The sequence below is a fragment of the Cucurbita pepo genome, chromosome LG07 (genome assembly GCF_002806865.2).
Source record: "Cucurbita pepo subsp. pepo cultivar mu-cu-16 chromosome LG07, ASM280686v2, whole genome shotgun sequence".
In the NCBI taxonomy this organism is placed as follows: Eukaryota; Viridiplantae; Streptophyta; class Magnoliopsida; order Cucurbitales; family Cucurbitaceae; genus Cucurbita; species Cucurbita pepo.
Window position 1 is genome coordinate 2,437,464 of NC_036644.1, and position 20,372 is coordinate 2,457,835.

The 20,372-nt window shown below is 38.1% G+C and overlaps 3 protein-coding genes across 4 annotated transcripts; all 3 read left to right on the forward strand.

Annotated features, from left to right (window-relative positions):
* Window positions 1–2,634: 2,634 nt before the first annotated feature.
* LOC111798268 (lysine-specific histone demethylase 1 homolog 3-like) lies at window positions 2,635–12,147 on the forward strand. Of its 2 annotated transcripts, XR_002815679.1 has the most exons (10): window positions 2,635–2,793; window positions 3,078–5,303; window positions 6,073–6,214; window positions 6,371–8,533; window positions 8,709–8,802; window positions 9,192–9,673; window positions 10,357–11,040; window positions 11,158–11,232; window positions 11,370–11,571; window positions 11,853–12,147. XR_002815679.1 is itself a non-coding variant. In XM_023681317.1 (9 exons), the coding sequence occupies exons 2-9, from the start codon at window positions 3,298–3,300 to the stop codon at window positions 11,433–11,435; spliced, it is 5,712 nt and encodes a 1,903-aa protein (XP_023537085.1). In that variant the 5' UTR covers window positions 2,635–2,793; window positions 3,078–3,297; the 3' UTR covers window positions 11,436–12,147. The 2 variants fall into 2 exon arrangements, 1 of the variants encoding a protein (XP_023537085.1); XM_023681317.1 differs by having other exon boundaries at window positions 11,370–12,147.
* A 1,562-nt stretch (window positions 12,148–13,709) lies between these two features.
* Window positions 13,710–15,418, forward strand: LOC111798272 (V-type proton ATPase 16 kDa proteolipid subunit). Its single transcript, XM_023681320.1, has 3 exons — window positions 13,710–13,899; window positions 14,000–14,285; window positions 15,065–15,418. Exons 1-3 carry the CDS (start codon window positions 13,821–13,823, stop codon window positions 15,195–15,197), a joined length of 498 nt encoding a protein of 165 aa, XP_023537088.1. The 5' UTR covers window positions 13,710–13,820; the 3' UTR covers window positions 15,198–15,418.
* A 3,148-nt stretch (window positions 15,419–18,566) lies between these two features.
* LOC111798273 (V-type proton ATPase 16 kDa proteolipid subunit) lies at window positions 18,567–20,323 on the forward strand. Its single transcript, XM_023681321.1, has 3 exons — window positions 18,567–18,821; window positions 18,903–19,188; window positions 19,974–20,323. Exons 1-3 carry the CDS (start codon window positions 18,743–18,745, stop codon window positions 20,104–20,106), a joined length of 498 nt encoding a protein of 165 aa, XP_023537089.1. The 5' UTR covers window positions 18,567–18,742; the 3' UTR covers window positions 20,107–20,323.
* The last annotated feature ends 49 nt before the right edge of the window (window positions 20,324–20,372 follow it).

A 20,372-nucleotide genomic window follows, 5' to 3' on the forward strand; every position in this document is an offset into this window, starting at 1 on the left:
AATGTTTCGTTCTCCTTCCTAACCGACGTGGGATCTCACGATCCACCCCTTTTGAGGCGAGCGTCCTGTTCCTTCTCCAATCAATGTGAGACCCCTAATCTACCCTCCTTCGGGACTCATCCTTCTCGTTGGCACATCGCCCGATGTCTGACTTTGATACTATTTGTTACGACCCTAAATTTCACCGCTAGCAAATATTGTCCTCTTTGAGCTTTCCTTTTGAAATTTCCTCAAAGTTGTTAAAACGCGTTTGCTATGGAGAGGTTTCCACACCTTTATAAAAAATGTTTCGTTCTCCTACCCAACCGACGTGGGATCTTACATATACCTCGCTCTTTAAGTGTGAACACTGTTCTCACATATCAACATGAGTTGTTACAGCATAATTTGTCCTCACTCATATGCTCAGAAAAGTTTCTAGAATATCATCTAACATAAAATTGCTCAAAGTAAAGCATAAATTACAGCAAATATAGGTACACCTTGTTCGTATAAATATTAATTTTAATTTTTTAAAGCTTTTTTATTCATCATAATTTGAGGATCGCTCTGGTTCGGACGTGATCTCCGTTTATTACTATTATCAGCAAGAAAATTGGACCAATTGTGGCTACAAGAAAGCGACAATTTTGTACAGTAAACCGGCCCATGACAATAATAATTAATTTATCTGTATAGTCTTAAATTATCCACTTTCTACGTGTATTTAAACGTTGTCAATAAAGATAATTTTACAGTGTTGTTTATTTTGTCACGTCACTAATAGTTCATCCAATCGTAGCACTTTAATTTTGGAGCTTCACTTATTAAATTATGTTTTTGGCATTGATAAATTATTTTAATTTTTTAATTTTTTAATTTTTTTTTTTTTTTGCTTTTAGCGATTCAAAGATTCACTTGAACGAGTAATGAGCTTGGTTCGATGGTCGTACAATAGATGTTAGTGACTGCAACACTCAGTAAATGAGAAGTACATTAATGAACCGACGTCACATCTGAATGAGAGATCCCGATAATGAAATATGTTATAAAAGTTTAAAAAAATAGAAAATCGTTACATATATCAACAATGTGCACGTTCTTTTTCGGTAGCTCAATTCATAAGAACTTTATGCTTAAATTCTACGGCGGGTGACCACACATAAATTTTTTTAGGAGGCACGTGAATCATTTTAAAAAATATATTTAATATTTTAATTTTTAAAAATATATTAATAAAAAAACTAAATAATTAGAGGTAAATGGTTAAATATTTTTTAACCTACTATTAATTACTACGTACATAGGGTTAAAGTGGGCATTTACTTCTGAAGGTGGAGAGGGTTAAAGAGGGCATTTAATAATGCCTGTAAATGATATAAAGACAAACGACGTCGGTTAGCTAATGATAATAAATATATATTAATTGTGCGTTGAAAAAGAGATTTTTTATTTATTTTTAATTAAAAAATAACCATTGGTTGAAAATTCTGACTGGCTTACTGCAACTACTGCTATGATGGCATTTAGGTTACATTCATGAGAGTCATGCCTGACCGTCTCAACACGTGTCGTTGTCAATTTGAATATAGTTTAATTAAGTAATATATTATATTATATGCTTTTGATATAATTAATGTCATATATAGTATATATACTGTGTACATTTTTTTTTAGAACGTCGATGGTCGTTAGTCGTTAGTCGTTGTTCGATAGCATTGAAACTATCGTTGATCAATGTTCAGATTCGTTGTTGATCGGTAGTTTCTAGTGGGTAGTCATTAGTCGGTGTTTGAAATCCTCGTTGATCGTTGATGAAAAGTGTGCATGTATATTTTAGGGTTTATGGTAGTTTTTTACATTGGACGTTGACGATAGTAAATAATTGGTGTTCAAAACAAAATCTACCGTTATTTGATTTAGTGAATAGTATTATTTAATTTGTTTTTTAGCGTAATTATTAGAGTCCCGACAAAAAAAATCTAGATAAATGACTTAATTGTAGCTACCGTTTTCATAAATATGACAAAAAACGACAAAAGAATCTAGCATAAAACAAAAAACGACACGAGTTATTTCAGCTTACTGTCGTTTAGCGTATCTTAATATTGAAACGGCAAAAAATCATGCTAATTCTCAATATCGGTATTGAATGGATAAAAACGCCAACTTCGTTCTAAATCCTCCTCTTCTCTAGTATTGAGAACCAAACGGATCGACCATTCTTTTTACGGGTTCAGGTGTCAACCCCAACTGATCTTCTTGCATGTTCATGACCCGAACGTCTTTTCTAAATGGGTTTAAGATCAAAGTAGTGTGATTCTACTCTCGGGTTTCGGGCCAACTCATTACCAATCATTTATGGAGTTCGGGATTAAACGACAATCTATACTCGTGTCATTAATTAAAACTATAAATTAATAATTATACTTGTTTGAGACTTATAATTATAACAACATAAATTATAATTTTTTTTTGTTGTAATTTAAATTATTCATTCTAAAAAAAATATAAAAAGAAAACCTGCCGAGTGGCCTCCGTCTCACCACTTCCCTTCAGTGCACCTGTCGTTTTGGCCCATAGTTTTGTCGTTTTGGATTTATTTATTTTTTTCTTCATATTTTTAATTATTATTATTTTTTCCTTAGTTTTTTCTCCCCCGCAACAGCGAAGGTTTTTCCTCCCCCATCCCGCTGGCGGCGCACTTCTCAGAGCCGACGGTCACTCTCACCACCGGCGACGCTAACGTGCGCACCTCACTCTCTTCTTCTTCCTCTCAACAATTCTCGAATGCTTCCATAGACGAGCTTTAAGGTCCGCTCCTCTTTCCCCCACCGACGTTGTGTTTCTTTTTTCCTGTTTATCAGCAATGCCGTTACAAACCCTAGATGCGTGTTTTCTTTCGTCTCTTATTGCATTACGGTTTTGTTATTTTGGTATTCGTCGGCTTAGGAGGCTACTCTTTCTGATATTCGCGGTAGAATTTTTTTTTTTTTTTTAAAATTTTATTTAAATTTGTATTACGAGTTGAGGATGCATGAATTAGGGTGTTTTTTTTTTTTGGTTATCTGAACGTTTTTTCATCTTCTCGGGTGTAGGCTCTGTTTGGATTAGCGTCTTATTTTGTGGAGTTCGGCGGCCAATGGTTGTGGAGTTATTTCCCATACGGGTTCTTTGAATTTTTGGTTTTTGATGAGAGAGAGGTGGAAATTGATGGGATGTGTTTCGGATTATTGCTTGATTGCATGTTTTCTCAAGCTGGGTTAGCGTTGCACCATCAAGATTTGCTGGTAATTTATTGAATGTGGGATTGAGAAGATGGAGGGAGACAATAAGAAGTCTGGTTTTAGGAAAAGAACGAAGCCCAAGGAGGGTGGGTTTGACTCAGATGATGACGAGCCTATTGGATCTCTGCTGAAGTTGAAGAGATCACGAAACTCCATGAAGAATAAGGTAGGTGTAGATTTTGGCGGTGAAAGAGACAAGATGGTTGACAAGAAAGTAGCGAAGTTGCCGGTGCAAGAGGAGGACTTTGGGGGGATGGATGATACTTTAGCAAGTTTCAGAAAGAAGTTGAGGCGTCCTAAGAAGGTTAGCGGGTTCGGAACATCTAAGGAACAGAGTTCTGGTTTTAGTCGGGCAGAATCATCAGATCCGATATCGAACGCATGCAGAGGACGAGGGGATTTAGACTTGAGTTTTAGACCAGAAAATAGTGAATCAATGGGCCGTGAAGGGTCTGATCCATCTTCAAAGATTGATGCAGAAACGGTGTGTGAAACACCTGATTTTGAATTAAAACACATGGAGACAGGTACCTCTAGGAGGAGAAGTTCTAATTGCTCTTTTGACGAACAGTTGGATGATTCATTGTCAGCATTTGCCCAAAAGATTCAATCTGGTTCAACTGGGAAATCATTGGTATCGACAACATGTAAACCGGAATGCAAGGCTGAGACTTCAGAAGATAAATTGAGTAACTTTTCTAGAGTTTTATCTGGGGATCAAGAAACCTACCCTGTAGTGAGTTCTAGTTCTTCTGCTAAGTTGGATCAGGTTGTCAAAAAATCAGATTCTGAACTTACTAGGCCATATTTAATATCCTGTTCCTGTTACGGTAGAGAAAATCGTAATCCTGGTCTAGGACAATGCCAAGGGGTTGAAGGAGACCGAGAAGAAATTCAATGCGGTGTAAATAATTATGATAATGCTGACATCAAACCATGCATACCAAACGTAGTTGCTGATGAAGATGGCAAAAACTTTAGTCATATTCAATTTGGGGACAATTTCCAGTCGCTGGAAAGGAAGGTCTCCTGTGAAACCAAGAATGGACTAAAACATTGTTCATGTGGCGATACGATGGGGCTAGGTAAAAGTCATCTTAATGAAAATATGCACAATTCTTGTCATGCCCTAGAACAGGCAAATGAAAACAATGGCCTTTGTGGGGGTGTTTCCAATGGAGATTTTTGTGACGTGATGGCCCATGAGTCCACAGTCGCTTTGTCTAAAACAACTTCAGGTGTAGATTGCGAAGGAAAAGACAGATCACTTGATATACATTATGATGAATTGCCTAACTCCGCCAATGTTTGTGAAAGTTATTCCAAAGGATTCTGTAAATCTACTAAAAAATTAAAGATTTCTAATCCTTCTTCCGAAGGAACTACACTCTCCAATCTTGAATTGTTGGCAGCCTTCGAGTCGATGAAAGCGGATAAAACTTGCTGTGACTCTGGTAATTTAGATACTGGTACTGACGAGCGGAATACTAAAGTTGGTTCTGTGCAGAATGAAAATGCTCTGATCTCTCATAGGATTTCAGATTCAACTGCTGTCTGCCCAGTTGGGAATTGCAGTATGATATCAGATGGTCAACCAGCCAAGGCTTCTGTAGAGGTAGATGGTCCAAATAATAATATACCTGCTGATAAAGATGTCAAGGTATCTTCTCCTGGGTCTTTGACTCCAGATGATAATGACATTGAGGATGTAATATCAGCTCCTGGAAGTGAAAAAGATTTAAAGCTTTCAGCTTTGCAACGTGTTGTGCGCAAGACAAAGAAGCCTAGACGTGATGACATGGCTTATGAAGGAGATATTGATTGGGAGGTTTTGCTTAATGAGCGTGCAGTTGATAGTGACTATTCTTTTAGATCAAGAAGGGATTCTACATCAACAACTTTTACGGAGGCGGAAACCGGGGGTAGAGCTGCTGTGTCTGCAGGGCTTAAGGCTCATGCAGTTAGCCTACTTGAGAAGATTAAATTTAAGGAAGTGCTTAAGAGAAAAGGTGGGCTTCAAGAGTACTTAGCGTGCAGGTATTAGTCACTTAATCCTTGTAGTACTACATGCCTTGTTTTTTTATGTCACTTTATTTTGGATAGGATTTTTTTTTCTGTGCCTTGTTTTGTGTCGGTTATATTTTTTCTATTGCCTTTTCTTTATGCTTTTCTTCACCATGGCGTGTGCAATTATGGAACTATATCCAGAATCAGACACCTTGAATTTTGTCTAATACTGAATAATATGATGTTGAGTTGCAGTTTTTTGTTGCCTTTTTCGACAGTTTTGTTGTTTTAATAATACATTTATGGTTAGTTACTGGATGGTGTGCTAAGTCCCATTAACTTTAATGATCAATAAAAAATTTCAATCTTCTTTGTTATTCATGTATGTTCAAGTCTATGCCAGTCTTGTTTGGCAATTACTGTAAAAAGGGAATATTGCAAGTTTGTACTGTTTTCTGCTGTATCATGAAGGTTGCTATTATGTGTATCTTATACACGTTGGCCTTGCATGGATATGCGAAGGGGAATGAAGATTTGGAAGGAACATTACTTCCAGCGAATGAAAAAATATTATTATAAACTAAGGGGGAAGTGCTGAGTTCTCCAAGTAATATTGTCATTGGAAGAATTGTCACTCTCCCAGCAATTATGTTTTCTCCAAATAGATTTCTGGAGTTTGGATCATGCATATTGAATTGGTGCTGGAATGGAGATGAAATAGTGTATATTTGAATTTAATTGATACTCTTTCATCTATGTTTTAATTGTTCAACGATATTTAAAATGCATCTCCTTGCAGGAATCAGATCCTGGGCCTTTGGTGTAAAGATGTTACTCGCATTTTACATCTCGTTGACTGTGGGATCACTGATACTCCCTCTGTGGATGAACCAACACATTTTTCCCTTATTAGGGAGATCTATGCGTTTCTTAATCTTCGTGTAAGTTAGGACAGGTTATAGAGTATTGACTTGTGTTTTTTTTATGGATCAGTTAGATTGTTTTTTCATTCATTTTCCTCAATGAATAGTTTCTTATGTCATTCTATTTTGGAGGCTTTTATTTCTCAGAGTAGTAATTTCTAATGAAATTGACAGGGTTATATAAATGCGGGAATTGCTTCTGAAAAAGCCAAATCAGAATCTGGCTTCAAGTATGATTGTGAACGGGGAGAAAAGAAAGTTGGAGACATTAGTGTTGCTTCAGCTGCTGATTCTGAGGAAGGCATTTCTGCCATGGTTAAAAATTCTGATGCTTCTAATGCCAAGAACAGTGTTTCAGCTGGCTGTGAACTACCAGAAGACACTGAAGGAAGAGACCTTGTGACTGCAAATAATCTGGAGTTGCAAAAATTTGCGGAACACGAACAAGAATTGGTACATGACTTGGAGTATGGTACTCATGATCCTTCACCGGGAAAATTGGTAGGTATTGATGTTCCAGGTGAAGCTGCCGCCCATTTAGCTCATCATTCAAGTAATGGTTGGCACCCAATTGGCTCCTCTAATGAGTGTGTAGGGGGTGATGAACAACAGCAGAGTAATTCAGAAGTCAGAAAAAAGGTAATTGTTATTGGAGCTGGCCCTGCTGGCTTGACTGCTGCCAAGCACTTGCATCGTCAGGGCTTTACTGTCAACGTACTTGAAGCCAGGAATAGATTAGGAGGTCGTGTTTATACAGATCGCTCCTCTCTTTCGGTTCCTGTAGATCTTGGTGCAAGTATTATTACAGGAGTAGAGGCTGATGTTGCAACTGAAAGAAGACCTGATCCTTCTTCATTGATTTGCACTCAATTGGGCCTTGAGTTGACTGTGTTAAATAGTGACTGTCCTCTCTATGATATCGTTACATGCAAAAAAGTTCCGGTAGACATTGATGAAGCTTTGGAAGCAGAATATAATAGTCTTCTTGATGACATGGTGTTGCTTGTTGCACAAAGAGGGGAGCATGCAATGACCATGTCTCTTGAGGAGGGTTTAGAATATGCCCTTAAGCGACGACGCATGGCTCGATTGGGAATGGATGTTCGTTCTGAGGAAGAAGTTTTGAGTCCCTTTGAGAGGCGAGTTATGAACTGGCATTTGGCTAACTTGGAGTATGGTTGTGCTGCTATGCTGAAGAAAGTATCGCTTCCTCATTGGAACCAGGATGATCTTTATGGAGGTTTTGGAGGAGCTCATTGTATGATCAAAGGGGGTTATAGCACTGTTGTTGAGTCTCTTGGTGGAGGACTCAATATTCACCTAAACCATGTTGTGGCCGATATTTCTTACAGCACCACTGATATTGGGTCGAATGTAAAACAATGTGCGAAGGTAAAAGTTTCCACAACCAATGGATGTGAGTTTCTTGGAGATGCTGTCCTTATTACTGTGCCTCTTGGGTGTTTGAAAGCAGAATCTATTAAGTTTTCCCCACCATTGCCTGAATGGAAGCGTCTGTCCATCCAGCGCCTTGGTTTTGGAGTTCTGAACAAAATTGTTCTTGAATTTCCAGAAGTTTTCTGGGATGACTCTGTGGATTATTTTGGGGCAACTGCAGAGGAAACAAAGTGGAGGGGGCAGTGTTTCATGTTTTGGAATGTAAGAAAAACAGTTGGTGCTCCCGTTCTCATTGCGCTAGTGGTTGGTCAGGCGGCTGTGGAGAGGCAATACATGAGCTCTTCCGATAACATAAGCCATGCATTAATGGTTCTTCGCAAACTTTTTGGAGAAGCTGTGGTGCCTGACCCAGTTGCATCTGTGGTAACTGATTGGGGAAGAGATCCGTTTAGTTATGGTGCTTACTCCTATGTTGCTGTTGGTGCGTCTGGAGAGGACTATGACATTTTAGCCAGGCCTGTTGAAAACTGTTTGTTTTTTGCTGGTGAAGCTACATGCAAGGAGCATCCTGACACTGTTGGGGGTGCAATGATGAGTGGTCTAAGAGAGGCTGTACGCATGATTGATGTATTGAGCACTGGTTATGATTATACAGCAGAAGTAGAGGCAATGGAAGCTGCTCAGAGGCAGTCTGAGTGTGAGAATGATGAGGTTGGGGACGTAATTACACGACTCGATGATGTTAAGATCTCTGATGCTCTCTACAAAAATTCTATGGATTGTGCCAAAGAAGCCTTACTTCAAGACTTGTTTTCTAGTGCGAAAACGACTGCAGGGAGATTGCATGTCGCAAAAGAGTTGTTGAAACTCCCTGTTGAGACATTGAAGTCCTTCGCAGGGACCAAAGAAGGTCTTACAGTTCTCAACTCATGGATTCTGGTAATGCCTAAACCTTTTTTTTTTTTTTGTTTTTTTTTTTGTTTTTTTAATATTCTAAGGAATCTCAATATAATCTTTTTTTTGATGTTGTTTTGTCTCTTAATCATTTATCTCTTAACATTATCATTTATTAATGTTATCAGCCTTTAAAATTTTGGCCTATAATTGATTATAGGACTCAATGGGGAAGGATGGGACTCAACTTCTTCGGCAGTGTGTTCGTATTCTTGTGCTAGTTTCAACTGATCTACTTGCAGTTCGCTTATCAGGTATATCTTTCTGTTCAGCTGTGGTATGTTATTGCTCTTTTGAGTTGCTTTGTATATCTTTCTTCTTTCTTTCTTCCTTTCTTTCCTCTCTCTCCCTCTCTCTCTCTTTTTAAAAAATAAAAAACCTCTCTTCAACTATTTGAGAATTTTGTAGCTAACCAATGCAGCTCTTTGATAATGTTTATGTTTAAAGTAAACAAGACTTTGTTTATTTTTGGTATCAATGTGCTATTATTTGTTTTCTTATGCATGTTTTTAGGTTGTCATGTTAAGCTCGTACTTTTGAGTAGAAGTTAATTCTTGTTTGTGTGTGTGTGTGTTTAAATAGAAATTAATATGGTTGGTGAAGGGAATTTACTATATGTTGCCTTTGCCAACAATTGGTGTAGGCATAGGTAAAACGGTCAAAGAAAAGGTATGTGTGCATACAAGCCGTGACATTCGCGCCATTGCGAGTCAGTTGGTTAGCATTTGGCTTGAAGTTTTCCGTAAAGAAAAAGCTGCTCATGGGGGGTTAAAACTCTCAAAGTCGGTTTCTACTGTAGAATCATTGAAGAGGAAATCTAATAAAGATTCTTCTGGGAGACCTCCTTTGCATGCAAACAACAGTACACTGGATAGTAGAGGCAATTTGCAGACTTCTACAATTCACTTGCCTTCTGATGTCAATACGAAAAATGATAATAGCAAACAATTGAAATTAGAAATGGAAAATTCATCAAAATCAGATATCAGTTCATCAAGGTCAAGGGGTTCATTAGGAAAGCAGGATGCAGAAATGGAAGACAACAACATTGCTATGACAGAAGAAGAGGAGGCTGCCTTTGCTGTTGCTGAGGCAGCACGTGCAGCAGCACTTGCAGCTGCGAAGGTTATCTTTTAATCTTCTTTTTATTGAATGTTTTAGTCACCGTGTTTGTAACGAGTCTTCCTTGGTATGTCCTTGCAATAACAGTTAGTCCTCATGGGCTACGTCACTTCAGGTCCTAATAATATTAATGGGAAGTATCACCATGGATCCTTGCCACGTTATATAGTTTTCACTTCAGTGAAATATTTTAATTCGTTGGTGTGAATATGGACTAAATGAAGTAGCACTAAGTCATTTTACGTACACCTTATGCAAATTGACATGGCCTTGATGCTATATAGCTTGTTAAATAAAATCTTACTTCGAACATATCAACGTTGGTTTCTGTTTCACTAGTGACAGGAATCTTGTGCTAGTTTCGAGGCATGATGTGACTTTTATAACTTATCTATGGAGGGATGCTGCAGAGTTTCTGTAATCTCATTAAGATAATTTTTTAAGTGATCACAAAAGTTGGCAAGCTTATGTTATATAGGATCTTGAAACTGTATTCAGATAGTCTATTTGGCAAGCTTATGTTATATAGGATCTTGAAACTGTATTCAGATAGTCTATTTGTATCACTGATTTCAATCTTACTGGAATTCAAATTTGTTAACCTGGTTTATAGGAGATTTGTGAATGTCATTCCTGATTGCATGTTATGACTGCTTTAGACTGACTTGGTGATTTTCACACTGCAGGCGTATGCATCTTCTGAAGCTAAGTGTGCATTGCAGCTCCCTAAAATCCCTTCCTTTCACAAATTTGCTCGAAAGGAGCATTGCGCACAAATGGATGAGTGCGAGTCTAAAAGGAAATTGTCTGGCAGTGTGCTAGGAAGACAGGATTGTATATCAGAAATAGATTCAAGGAATTGCAGGGTCAGGAACTGGTCTGTGGAATTTTCTGCTGCTTGTGTTAATCTTGAAAGTTCACGGATGTCTGCAGATAACCTTTCGCAAAGGAGCCATTCAAATGAGATTGTTAGCCAATTAAACTTCAGGGAGCACTCCGGTGAAAGTGCCCCTGTGGATAGCAGTATATACACGAAAGCATGGGTTGATACAGCTGGCAGTGTTGGAATGAAAGATTATCATGCAATTGAAAGATGGCGGTCTCAAGCAGCTGCAGCTCATGTAAACGACGAGGAGGATTCAAACACTGCTGGGAATAAACCCACTTGGAATAGTGATCAATTAGCGAATGAAAGCTCGATATCACAAGTGACGATCAACAAGGAGCCTTTAAGAAACCATCATCGTGGGGCTGACAGAATTAAGCAGGCCGTAGTTGATTATGTTGCATCTCTCTTGATGCCCCTTTACAAAGCAAGGAAAATTGACAAGGATGGATACAAGACAATTATGAAGAAAAGTGCAACCAAGGTTAGTAATTTCCATATTCCCTAGTACATTCTTCCACCGAAACAACCGGGACATGTGTGTTTTGTTCTTTTTTTGGAATAAAATGTCATATGTTTAACCAGTTTCGACAAAAATCAGGTCATGGAACAGGCTACTGATGCAGAGAAAGGCATGACTGTTTCTGAGTTTCTTGATTTCAAACGTAGGAACAAGGTTTGCTTCCATCTATAGCTTCTTTTATAAGTTACAGTATATAGCTTACTGAGTGCACTTTGTTGTTACATTTTGGTCTTTCCACTGCTCTGTTCCTTATCTGTCGACTTGGCTTTTCTTGGATTATGCACTTGCAGATTCGTGCTTTTGTTGATAAATTAATAGAGAGGCATATGGCTACGAAGCCAGTAATGGACTCATGACAGTCCGAGGATTTGTCGTTATTTTCTTGGTCAATAACGAAGGCGTGATAGTCCCAACGATCAACTGGCTTTCTTGACGAGCTTCTCAAGAGGACACGCTTACGAGTTATTCATTTTATTCTGGGAAGACTCCAAGGTATATTTTGGCATGAAAGCTTCTCATAACTTGACGCCTGATTTACATTTCCAGTGCGCCTTAATTTCTGAAGCTGCAATTGAGAAGTATGACATTTCTGCTTGTGTAATCATGATGTGGAGTTTCCATGATCTACCAAGATTTTGATTGTGCGATCGAATATGATTATAACTTGCACGTGGGGTTTAAATGTGATTATGATTGGCATCGAACGACAGCCTGATTCTGTATAATTCTTTTAGCATGGCTTAATTTTATGTCGTTCTTCGGGCCCACTCCAGGTGTCTTTTTCTTGCTCATTTCGGTTATATGAGCGCCTGTTGAAGAAAACATCACATTGTACTATAAAGGTGCAAGATCAAGCCCTTCAGTTTTTAGCGATGGACCTTAGGTTATGCTTCATTTTCTTTTCTTCCTTTCCCCTCTCCACATGTACAGCTTAGAATTATTTCATTGACAACAATCACAGTAATTTTCATTTATTCACCAAAATTTCGCTCGAATATTGTAATTTACCTGTCGTTTTTTTTCCATAGATTAACTAAAGAAGCCTTCATGGCCATTTTTCGTTTCTAATCGTGACACTTTCTGATATCAAAGTCCTCATTTAGTATAAGGGCTATTGTTATAGTTGAGATATCAAACTGTAGACTGCATTGTCAGTGCTTCTGTTGTTCCTGATGTATAGCCGGATGAGATCTATCTGCTTATGCGACTTGGAAGAAAGAACATACAAATGCAATGTTCGGACCGACACGACTGTAAGTAGTGACCATTTCCTTCCCCTTTCTCTTGCAATTTTATTGTCAGCTCACTTTACAGTTTACAATTTTTTTGTGTTGCTATGTTTGCAGATTATAGGTTGCTTCTCTCATACCCATGAATAGGTATCTTTCTTTTAGCCTAATGATAGATCCTCAACTTATTGTAGCTGTTGCATATTTGTATATGATTTTGTAACTTCATGAATCCTAAAGTTGTTAAGGTTAGTTGTTGGCTATCAGTTTGGAAATTGAACAATGTGTAGAAATAATGTCTCGATGAATGAGACGGAACAGGAAGACGAAACTATCTGAGGTTGTAGCAGTAGCATAGTTGACGTTGAATCGTCAGGAAAGGATCTACTGCCTTTCTTTCAACCTTATTAGCGTGAGTAGGTAGGCCCGGTGAATCGAGGCCAATATCCATTATGAAATCATGCATTTAGGATCGTGGGCATGTTCCAATCGTGTTATTCCAATAAATTGAAGGTTTGAAGTCCCGTCCTAGTCTTTATAATAACGTGTCAACTCGAAAGAAGAAAACGACAAGAAAGAAACGCGTGCTTTTGTATTTCTTACTCTTCTTCAGATTCAGTGTTTATGCAACTGATCCATCAATTTGCAGTTCTTTAGTTCTTATTCTCAGTGCAACAATCCTTCTGGTGTTTGGTGAGTAGCAGGAAAGTTGAATTTAATACCCATCTGATGGTCTGTTTTTATGATGATTCATTCTTTGTGTATCTTTTGTTAGCAGAAGAACATAACTTTGATCTCGTCACTTGTGAATGGTAGCTCGATGCGATCGAATTGACCGACTCGGTGACTGGTTCTTCCTAGTTTTTGCTTCGCTTTATTGTCTGTCGTGCTAGTATCCTTCTAAAAATGATGCGGTCTTTACCGGTATTCAATTATTTATAAAGGCTAAACTATTATAGGAACGAAGCGAATGGTGCTCGGATGCTCACATAGTACTAGGAATTCTCCGTAGCTCGAAACTTAATTGTTCAGATAGTATTAGAAATTCTTCGTAGCTCTAAACTTAATCTACGGTCGGGACGTTTAAAGGAATCTCATGGTCGTATAAAGTTTAATAGCTTCTATTATTTGTAACTTTTTGAAAACATTTGAACATATTGTAAAAGTTCTGCTTATAAAGTTTGAATGATTATTTTGAAAATAATATTAAATGACGATATGATTGAGTTGCATTACGTGCAGGCAGGCACGCTGGCAAGATTGGGCCTAGTATTGGCCCATTATTTACATCTTATTCTGCTCGCGGCCCAATTATGTCCCTTGATTGGGCCTAAATATGGCCCAGTGGGAAGCCCAGATGTAGGACCCGATTGTATTATTCCTAAGCATATAATAATAGTAATAATAATAATGTAAATTCGTGATAGCGTGAGTATTTCAGAGGGCTGGGGAGAGAGAGAGATCTGATCCAATCGGAGACCATCTTCATCTTCACCGTCGAACACAGAAAAGATGTCGTCAACCTTCAGCGGCGATGAAACGGCGCCCTTCTTCGGCTTCCTCGGCGCTGCTGCGGCCCTCGTCTTCTCCTGTGAGTTATTGTTTGACGAATGCGTTTAATTTGAGTTTTCTGGGTGTGGATCTTTGATTTGTATGGCGATGGTGTTTCTTGTTGTTTTTGAATCGATTAGGTATGGGAGCTGCTTACGGAACGGCGAAGAGTGGGGTGGGAGTTGCGTCGATGGGAGTAATGAGGCCTGAGTTGGTTATGAAGTCGATTGTGCCGGTGGTTATGGCTGGAGTTTTGGGTATTTATGGGCTTATTATTGCTGTGATTATCAGTACGGGGATTAACCCTAAGGCCAAATCTTATTACCTCTTCGATGGCTACGCGCATCTTTCCTCTGGGCTTGCTTGTGGCCTTGCTGGTCTATCTGCTGGCATGGCTATTGGGATCGTCGGCGATGCTGGTGTTAGGTACTCTTTGTTAACGTTTTGGGATGTTTTATTGTCGTCGTGCATCCATTTTTCCCGTCTGTTCACTGTTTTTCACTGATTATCGCTTGATTCGTACATTTAGTTCCCGTTTATGCTACCAATCTCTTTCTGCTTTTTTCTTAGATTCCCTCCTCAGAATCTTCGTATTGTAGATTTTTAGTCTTAGTGTTATTACATTATGTTCTAGTGGATTATGGTCTGTATGTTTGGTGCCAATCAAATAATTTGTTTCTGGTTGTAGTGCGATAATCTTCGCATGGTTGAATCTGTTTGTTAATTGCCCATTTTATCGAGTTCCAGCGTTTTTTTCTGGGTTTCTAGGAGCTGTGCATGGATTTTTTTTCTCTAGTTCAAGTGCTATCTTAGTCCTGATATTACATGTCTTTTTTATTTTCAGATATTCTATTCTGGTCTTGTCATTTGGAGATTAGCATAAGAACTCGTTTTGGTCTATGAAGTTAATTTTTGTTATGGATATGGCCAAAGTCTAAGAGGCATCTATTTTGTATTTTGAAACTTATGCTTAAGCTTTTATATTGGGTGTGGAAATGTGTTGCTGAAGACTTGTGTTCAAACGTATTGCACAAATGAATTTGTATGAGACTCAGAATCAGAACCCTTTTGTATTATGAGTAGAACAAATTAAGTGTGAGTTCATAATAGTTTGCAACAAGTAGCTTGCCGGTATTTATCTTATTTTGTTTTCTCGAACCCTTTTGGTGTAAAATGTACTTATCACTTATACTTGTCTTCTACAGAGCCAATGCACAGCAGCCTAAGCTTTTCGTTGGGATGATTCTTATTCTAATTTTCGCCGAAGCACTGGCTCTCTATGGACTTATTGTTGGCATTATTCTCTCCTCCCGAGCTGGTCAGTCGAGAGCTGATTAATTGGATGCTTTGTGCGTGGACTGGAGTTTGTGTAGTATGTCTCCTCTTTTTGTCAAGAATTGGTTTTGTACTCTTGAGTAAATGGGTTACTATCATTAAGCTTGCTTACTCTCTTAATTGTTATTGTGAGGTGTGATTACTGTACCACACGGATCTTGAGTAGCTATGTGGATTTGGAATTAATTATTCTTCTCAATAAAGATTAAACTTTATTACCTTAACATTGCTCTTGTTTTGCTGAAGCTTCCCTCTTAATTGTGTAGACTCCTTTTTGTTCCTAGGATTGTGTTTGATAAAAATATCTTATTGAGGTAGTTACCTGTTGATGGCTAGATATCTTTAGCGATTGAATGATTAGAGTTTGTGTGAGATCCCACGTCGGTTGGAGAGAGAAATGAAACATTCTTTATAAAGGTGGGGAAATCTCTCTCTAGCCGACGCGTTTTAAAATCTTTAAGGGAAGCCCAAAAGGGAAAGCTCTAAAAGGGCAATATCTGCTAGCGAGTTTGCAAATCGTTCAAGTTAGGGTATCAGATAGTTTTCAATTTTCAATTCTCTATTCTTATTTTGCTCTGGATCGATATGTAAGAGTAGGTTTCAGCAGATCATCTCGAAAATGAAGTGGGGTAGTTTTGTTATGGCGTTTCCTTAGTTTAGAGGCTGAACACGAGCTTTCGTACGTGTTTAGAGCAAGCAATCCTCTCATGAGATTACATTAGGGAGAGGGACAGATGGGATGAGAAAGATACCAACAATGGAAAAGGTGTTTGGTATTCTTATCCTTCCTTTACTGTAAAGGGAAATGGATGAATATTCTGTAGGGTGTCCTTGTGGCTAATAGAGAGCCGACTTCCCTTTTATGCTCAGCAATCTCACGCATCTCTTTATCTTTTTAGCATCTCTGATGTGTTCTTCAGTTTCTTTCATTGTTTTTCAGTTCAGCTTTTTGGCCTGGATGGACTCTTTTCTCTTGTTTATTTCTTCTTAGTTTCACTCCATGCTATCTTCTTCTTCTTGGACATGTTCGGCCGTGCGACGTCTCGCAGTCGCGATAGCCCTCTTGAGTGCATGATAATGTGCACAAAATCATTCGTGCAATGAAGTCGAGATTCGAGTTAAAACTATCCCTCACATAAAAAAGTACTATTACTCTTTCAAAAGTTTAATATCATTTTTTATCTTTCAAAACTATTATTGGAATATATGTTTACTAGAATGTTAGATGAATGTTTGATGGTATTAAAAAAAAAACTTTTGGCATATCGTTCAACATTTTAGTACTTTTTCTCTTCTAATTGTAGTTTTGAAATGTTTATGAAAGATCGGGAATAATATTATAATTTTGAAAAAAAGAATATTTAGAAATGAGTCTTAAATATAATCTTTTTTTTCAAAAAAAAAATTAAAAAATACTCTTAGGGTAGGTAGAAGTGCATTTAAAAAATACTACTAAACTTTTAAAAGTAACATTAAAAAGTTTGGAGATATTTTATAAGACTTTTAAAAGTATCATTAAAAAGTATAGAGATATTTTATGGGTTATCGATAAAATATTTTCGTTCGACCATAGTAATAAAATTTAAGAGTATTTATTGTATTATTGAAATTGTGATGTCCCACATTGGTTGGGGGAGGAGAAGGGGGTGGAAACCTTCCCCTAGCAGACGCGTTTTAGAGCCTTGAGGGGAAGCCCGAAAAGGAAAGTCTAAAGATGACAATATCTGCTAGCGGTGGATATAGGACGTTACAATTGTGATGATGTGCTAGCCTTCTCATTGATCCCCGAAGGGGGGTAGACACGAAGCGGACGCTGGGCCCCAAAGGGGGGAGGAAAGCCCAAAGCAAAGAGGACAATATGAAACCTTCCCCTAGCGNTCAGATAGTTTTCAATTTTCAATTCTCTATTCTTATTTTGCTCTGGATCGATATGTAAGAGTAGGTTTCAGCAGATCATCTCGAAAATGAAGTGGGGTAGTTTTGTTATGGCGTTTCCTTAGTTTAGAGGCTGAACACGAGCTTTCGTACGTGTTTAGAGCAAGCAATCCTCTCATGAGATTACATTAGGGAGAGGGACAGATGGGATGAGAAAGATACCAACAATGGAAAAGGTGTTTGGTATTCTTATCCTTCCTTTACTGTAAAGGGAAATGGATGAATATTCTGTAGGGTGTCCTTGTGGCTAATAGAGAGCCGACTTCCCTTTTATGCTCAGCAATCTCACGCATCTCTTTATCTTTTTAGCATCTCTGATGTGTTCTTCAGTTTCTTTCATTGTTTTTCAGTTCAGCTTTTTGGCCTGGATGGACTCTTTTCTCTTGTTTATTTCTTCTTAGTTTCACTCCATGCTATCTTCTTCTTCTTGGACATGTTCGGCCGTGCGACGTCTCGCAGTCGCGATAGCCCTCTTGAGTGCATGATAATGTGCACAAAATCATTCGTGCAATGAAGTCGAGATTCGAGTTAAAACTATCCCTCACATAAAAAAGTACTATTACTCTTTCAAAAGTTTAATATCATTTTTTATCTTTCAAAACTATTATTGGAATATATGTTTACTAGAATGTTAGATGAATGTTTGATGGTATTAAAAAAAAAACTTTTGGCATATCGTTCAACATTTTAGTACTTTTTCTCTTCTAATTGTAGTTTTGAAATGTTTATGAAAGATCGGGAATAATATTATAATTTTGAAAAAAAGAATATTTAGAAATGAGTCTTAAATATAATCTTTTTTTTCAAAAAAAAAATTAAAAAATACTCTTAGGGTAGGTAGAAGTGCATTTAAAAAATACTACTAAACTTTTAAAAGTAACATTAAAAAGTTTGGAGATATTTTATAAGACTTTTAAAAGTATCATTAAAAAGTATAGAGATATTTTATGGGTTATCGATAAAATATTTTCGTTCGACCATAGTAATAAAATTTAAGAGTATTTATTGTATTATTGAAATTGTGATGTCCCACATTGGTTGGGGGAGGAGAAGGGGGTGGAAACCTTCCCCTAGCAGACGCGTTTTAGAGCCTTGAGGGGAAGCCCGAAAAGGAAAGTCTAAAGATGACAATATCTGCTAGCGGTGGATATAGGACGTTACAATTGTGATGATGTGCTAGCCTTCTCATTGATCCCCGAAGGGGGGTAGACACGAAGCGGACGCTGGGCCCCAAAGGGGGGAGGAAAGCCCAAAGCAAAGAGGACAATATGAAACCTTCCCCTAGCGCGCTTTAAAACCTTGAGTGCAAGCCCCGAAAAGGAAAGCGCAAAGAGGACAATTGCTGATCTTGGTCAAAATGTAAACGTATTTTTAAAAAATAAAAAAAGAGATATTTTGAGATATTAATTTATGAATTTTGTTATATTGGTTTGGGTTTTCGTTTTCGTTATCGATTATTCCTGAGAACGTGGAGAGATTTAATAGAATCGAAGAGAAGAAAGGTTAGTATCTGAAGAGAAAGCTAAATCACAGTGAGAAGAAGAAAAAAGAGAAGAAAGAATCTTCAGATCTGATCTAATCGGAGATCCTCGTCTTTCTTCCAACCGGAAAAAATGTCGTCAACCTTCAGCGGCGATGAAACGGCGCCCTTCTTTGGCTTTCTAGGCGCCGCTGCGGCCCTCGTCTTCTCCTGTAAGAAAGTTTTCATTCAATTCGATTGATTACATTGTCTCTTGTAACGGATCTTGATTGGCTTTTGTTCTCGTGAATTAGGTATGGGAGCCGCTTATGGGACGGCAAAGAGCGGTGTTGGAGTTGCGTCGATGGGAGTGATGAGACCGGAATTGGTGATGAAGTCGATTGTTCCGGTGGTTATGGCGGGAGTTTTGGGTATTTATGGTTTGATTATTGCTGTGATTATTAGTACTGGGATTAACCCTAAGGCTAAATCTTATTACCTCTTCGATGGCTACGCGCATTTGTCCTCTGGTCTGGCTTGTGGTCTCGCCGGTCTCTCTGCTGGCATGGCTATCGGGATCGTCGGCGATGCCGGCGTTAGGTACTTTTCTTTAATCCGTTACTCTGAATTGTAGATTTAGATGTATTGTGGATGCTTCAATCTGGCTTGATCTCGTTTTTTGTGGTTTATTAACTTATCTTTTCAATTTGCTTCTGCTAACTTTCAACTTCGGTGAAAGTACTTTGATTGAAGATTTTGTTATCAGAATCTATGTCACCATGATCAAATAATGGAATAAGATTGTTCTTGGGAAGGATTGCCTTTGTTGAGAATGAATTTAACAATTAAGTTTAGTCTGATCTCAATTTAGGTATAAGCTCAAAGCTCTGGATTCTTGCTTTTTGTGTTAAATTCGTTCTAGACTATTTCCTGCCTTAGTTCACTATTAATAGTCTAATGCTTCAAACCCTGAAAAGATTGATGGTATCACTATTGTTCTTGATCCCTTGATGTTTGCACATACCCTTTGCAAATCGAGCAATGTTTTTGTAACAATCCAAACCTACCGCTAACCGATATTATCCGCTTTGGCCCGTTACAATCGTCGTCAGCCTCATGATTTTAAAACACCTCTGTTGGATAGAGGTTTTCACACCCTTATAAGGAATGCTTCGTTCTCCTCTCCCACCGATGTGAGATCTCACAAAAACATTCTTTATAAGGGTGTGGAAACCTCCCCCTAGCAGACGTTTTTTAAAAACCTTGAGGGGAAGCTCGAAAAGGAAAGTTCAAAGAGGACAATATCGGCTAGCGGTGAGCTTGGGCTGTTACAAAAATGCTTTTGATGTAGAATGGAAGCATCTAATTGTATATGTCTTCTGCAGGGCCAATGCACAACAGCCTAAGCTTTTTGTTGGGATGATTCTCATTCTAATTTTCGCCGAAGCGCTTGCCCTTTATGGACTTATTGTCGGTATTATTCTCTCGTCCCGAGCTGGTCAGTCGAGAGCTGATTAATTGAACGTTTTGCGCTTTGAAAATGTGTATTATGTCTCTTTTTTCCTTCAAGATTTGTTTTTGTAGTTCTCTGATTAGAAATGGTCATAACTCAGTTTACTTTCTCAAATATTCTTGTGTTGTTGTGTGGTTTTCTACCACACGGATGCTGTACTCATAAGGATTTGGAATTTATTATTCTTCTCAATAAACATAAAACCTTGTTTCCTTGGCTGCTTATTGTGCTCAGTGTTGCTCTTCAATTTGTGCCTGTAGACTTTTAATTT